The 5,000-nt window shown below is 40.2% G+C and overlaps 1 protein-coding gene across 2 annotated transcripts in view; it reads right to left on the reverse strand.

Moving 5' to 3' along the window:
• The window catches only part of eya4 (EYA transcriptional coactivator and phosphatase 4), a gene marked incomplete at its 3' end in the record, with an annotated part of 77,207 nt that overhangs the window by 35,351 nt on the left and 36,856 nt on the right, over positions 1–5,000 (reverse strand). For both annotated transcript variants that reach the window (XM_083643381.1, XM_083643380.1), the window contains exon 2: positions 2,257–2,306. In XM_083643381.1, the coding sequence (XP_083499507.1) occupies positions 2,257–2,306 (50 nt within the window). The remainder of the gene's footprint in view (positions 1–2,256; positions 2,307–5,000) is intronic.

Raw genomic sequence — 5,000 nt, forward strand, 5'->3', positions numbered from 1 at the left:
TGGAGATGGAGAGAGAATCGAACAAATGCGGGCTGCCCTCGTACCCCTGTGTGTGTGCATCTGTCTTGCGGTCTCTGTGTGTGTGTGTGTGTGTGTGTGTGTGTGTGTGTGTGTGTGTGTGTGTGTGTGTGTGTGTGTGTGTGCGCGGCCGCGTGCTAGTGCATCTGTCTCGTGGTCTGTGTGTGTGTGTGTGTGTGTGTGTGTGTGTGTGTGTGTGTGTGTGTGTGCATCTGTGTGGCGGTCTGGATGCAGGCCATCTCAATGCTATGGGCAGATAGCATCGCCACACATGACTGCAACCCACAGTCTGACTGACAGGTATAAACACATAGCTTTCAGAGAGAGAGAGAGAGAGAGAGAGAGAGAGAGAGAGAGAGAGAGAGAGAGAGAGAGAGCCAGAGAGAGAGAGAGAGAGACACACACACACACACACACACACACACACACAACCAAAGGCTGCAGGAGAGAGTTCGTTCAAAGATAAACACTTCACATCCACTCGCTCGCCGTCGACTCTCCTCTCTATTGACGGCTAAACACTCGCTGTGTATCTCCTCTGCGTCTCCAAGGGGAAAACACTATCACTGTTTTAACATCAACACCACATGATTATTGTGGTCCAGATATTGAGCCAAGCCCCGGCTTCAAACAACGGCCTAAAATATCATTCTGACTGCCATAAAAGTTAAGAACTTTCACAGATTATGGTGCTTTTGGGGACTTTTTTCGCTCTCTCTCTCCCCCTCTCTCTCTCTCTCTCCTTCTCTCTCTCATATTTCAACACCCGTCCTCATCCTTCTCTCTCGTCCCACAGCAGCAGGAAATGATTCTATCTCCCGTCTGCGTCTGCCGCTCTTTCCGATGGCAGGAGGCGATGGCAGCAAGTTGGTGTTTCATAAACTCTCCTCTGCTTTTCACATCATGTCTGCTCATGCAGAAGATATACTTCATAATAGCACAATGTACAGTATAGGCCTATAGAGGTCAGATCATGGAACAGTTTACGCTTGGCTAGTTCTTCATAATTAGCCACTATGAGAAGTCGACGAGTGCGTCAACCTTCTCAACCTTTTTCATATTAAGGACCCGAGGGGCCACAGACACATGTCAGGTGATTTTGTCTCTCTGACTCAAATTTAAGCCCAATTTATGCTTTGTCTGCCGACACTCTTGAAACGGTCGCCGACAGAAATGAGGACTTGAGTCGACATTTTCGTGTCGGCGAGAGGTGTCTGCTACCTAGTGAAATTGGAGTGTGATTGGCTATATAGATGGGCACGCGCTTGACTTCCTTGTTTTAGTTTTTGCTGAAATGAAATGAATGAATGTGTCCCTGCTATTTTTATCAGCCTGTCCTTGATGTATGACTTCGTGAAAATCACAAAGAACACCGTGACCAACTTCCCAGAGAGAGAGGAAGTGAGTTGTGTGGTTGTGTGTCGTTATATTATATGTGGCTGCAGTTACATCTTGCCTCCGACGTGGGTTCACTGACAGCATTCCCTCTCTTGGCTGTCTGCACTAGTTCTCTGCCTCCCTCTGTCTATAACGTCACGTGACCGTTGAGCCGAGGAGAGTAGCATAAATGCAGCAACATGAGCGACACTTCATTTTTCGTCTGTGACCATGTGCTGAGCGACACTTTCTAATAAGTATAAATTAAGCTTTAGTGTTAGATATGATTTTGTCTAGTCATTCTCCTACATTCTCTAATCATGTCAACTTATTGTCAATTAAATAATGGTGAATTCATCAATTCTAGAGGGACCCCCTGGAACGCCTTCAAGGACCCCTGGTGGTTCCCAGACCCCACGTTGAGAACCACTGTTCTATACACACAGTATGTAAGGTATATTCCTTTATTCAATTTTAAAGTCACTGTAGTGTGTGTGTGTGTGTGTGTGTGTGTGTGTGTGTGTGTGTGTGTGTGTGTGTGTGTACGTGCGTGCGTGCGTGCGTGCGCCCCCTGTGGACCGGCTGGGAGCACTGAGGTCTTGGGAAAGTGTTGATGACCTCATCACAGCTCCCAACTGCAGAGAAACCTCACCTCTCTGCACCATGACCAGAGAAACACACACACACACACACAACGCACACACACACATACACGCACACACACACGCACACACACACACACACACACACACACACACACACACACACACACACACACACACAACGCACACACGCGCACACGCACACATTCCGAAACACATAATACTGTTTGTCATATTACGCAAACATGCATATGCGTACCTGGCGTCGGAAGGGTCTGGAACATGAGAATCACCGTGTGATTTCTTCACCTGCAGAGACACACAAGAGTTTAGTCATCAGTATATTAGAACCAGGAGATCTTGTGAATAACAATAGAGGGAATACACACTCTCAGCACAAAATTCCAAGTACAGAACCGACAATTCTGCCAGCATGCTAACACGAAACCAAAACTCGATTACTGACATGGAATTTCTTTGTAAATGTTACAATGACAACAAAGAATCTAATCTAATATTACTAACAACATGTTGGCCTTGGTTTCTAGTGTTTTCCAGTGTTGCTAACATGCCAAAATAATACTACATTGAGAGCGAGTGTTTGTAGTTGTAATAATACTACATTGAGAGTGAGTGTTTGTAGTTGTAATAATACTACATTGAGAGCGAGTGTTTGTAGTTGTAATAATACTACATTGAGAGCGAGTGTTTGTAGTTGTAATAATACTACATCGAGAGCGAGTGTTTGTAGTTGTAATAATACTACATCGAGAGCGAGTGTTTGTAGTTGAAATAATACTACATTGAGAGCGAGTGTTTGTAGTTGTAATAATACTACATTGAGAGCGAGTGTTTGTAGTTGTAATAATACTACATTGAGAGCGAGTGTTTGTAGTTGTAATAATACTACATTGAGAGCAAGTGTTTGTAGTTGTAATAATACTACATTGAGAGCGAGTGTTTGTAGTTGTAATAATACTACATTGAGAGCAAGTGTTTGTAGTTGTAATAATACTACATTGAGAGCGAGTGTTTGTAGTTGTAATAATACTACATTGAGAGCAAGTGTTTGTAGTTGAAATAATACTACATTGAGAGCGAGTGTTTGTAGTTGTAATAATACTACATTGAGAGCAAGTGTTTGTAGTTGAAATAATACTACATTGAGAGCGAGTGTTTGTAGTTGTAATAATACTACATTGAGAGCAAGTGTTTGTAGTTGTAATAATACTACATTGAGAGCGAGTGTTTGTAGTTGTAATAATACTACATTGAGAGCGAGTGTTTGTAGTTGTAATAATACTACATTGAGAGCGAGTGTTTGTAGTTGAAATAATACTACATTGAGAGCGAGTGTTTGTAGTTGAAATAATACTACATTGAGAGCGAGTGTTTGTAGTCGAAATAATACTACATTGATAGCGAGTGTTTGTAGTCGAAATAATACTACATTGAGAGCGAGTGTTTGTAGTTGAAATAATACTACATTGAGAGCGAGTGTTTGTAGTCGAAATAATACTACATCGAGAGCGAGTGTTTGTAGTTGTAACAATACTACATCGAGAGCGAGTGTTTGTAGTCGAAATAATACTACATTGATAGCGAGTGTTTGTAGTCGAAATAATACTACATTGAGAGCGAGTGTTTGTAGTTGTAATAATACTACATTGAGAGTGAGTGTTTGTAGTTGTAATAATACTACATTGAGAGTGAGTGTTTGTAGTTGTAATAATACTACATCGAGAGCGAGTGTTTGTAGTTGTAATAATACTACATTGAGAGCGAGTGTTTGTAGTTGTAATAATACTACATTGAGAGCGAGTGTTTGTAGTTGTAATAATACTACATTGAGAGCGAGTGTTTGTAGTTGTAATAATACTACATCGAGAGCAAGTGTTTGTAGTTGTAATAATACTACATTGAGAGCAAGTGTTTGTAGTTGTAATAATACTACATTGAGAGCGAGTGTTTGTAGTTGAAATAATACTACATTGAGAGCAAGTGTTTGTAGTTGTAATAATACTACATTGAGAGCGAGTGTTTGTAGTTGTAATAATACTACATTGAGAGCAAGTGTTTGTAGTTGAAATAATACTACATTGAGAGCGAGTGTTTGTAGTTGTAATAATACTACATTGAGAGCAAGTGTTTGTAGTTGTAATAATACTACATTGAGAGCGAGTGTTTGTAGTTGTAATAATACTACATTGAGAGCGAGTGTTTGTAGTTGTAATAATACTACATTGAGAGCGAGTGTTTGTAGTTGAAATAATACTACATTGAGAGCGAGTGTTTGTAGTCGAAATAATACTACATCGAGAGCGAGTGTTTGTAGTTGTAACAATACTACATCGAGAGCGAGTGTTTGTAGTCGAAATAATACTACATTGATAGCGAGTGTTTGTAGTCGAAATAATACTACATTGAGAGCGAGTGTTTGTAGTTGAAATAATACTACATTGAGAGCGAGTGTTTGTAGTCGAAATAATACTACATCGAGAGCGAGGGTTTGTAGTTGTAACAATACTACATCGAGAGCGAGTGTTTGTAGTCGAAATAATACTACATTGATAGCGAGTGTTTGTAGTCGAAATAATACTACATTGACAGCGAGTGTTTGTAGTTGTAATAATACTACATTGAGAGCGAGTGTTTGTAGTTGTAATAATACTACATTGAGAGCGAGTGTTTGTAGTTGTAATAATACTACATCGAGAGCGAGTGTTTGTAGTTGTAATAATACTACATTGAGAGCGAGTGTTTGTAGTTGTAATAATACTACATTGAGAGCGAGTGTTTGTAGTTGTAATAATACTACATTGAGAGCGAGTGTTTGTAGTTGTAATAATACTACATTGAGAGCGAGTGTTTGTAGTTGTAATAATACTACATTGAGAGCGAGTGTTTGTAGTTGTAATAATACTACATCGAGAGCAAGTGTTTGTAGTTGTAATAATACTACATTGAGAGCAAGTGTTTGTAGTTGTAATAATACTACATTGA

The sequence above is a fragment of the Poromitra crassiceps genome (assembly GCF_964638095.1).
Source record: "Poromitra crassiceps genome assembly, chromosome: 9".
Lineage (NCBI taxonomy): Eukaryota > Metazoa > Chordata > Actinopteri > Beryciformes > Melamphaidae > Poromitra > Poromitra crassiceps.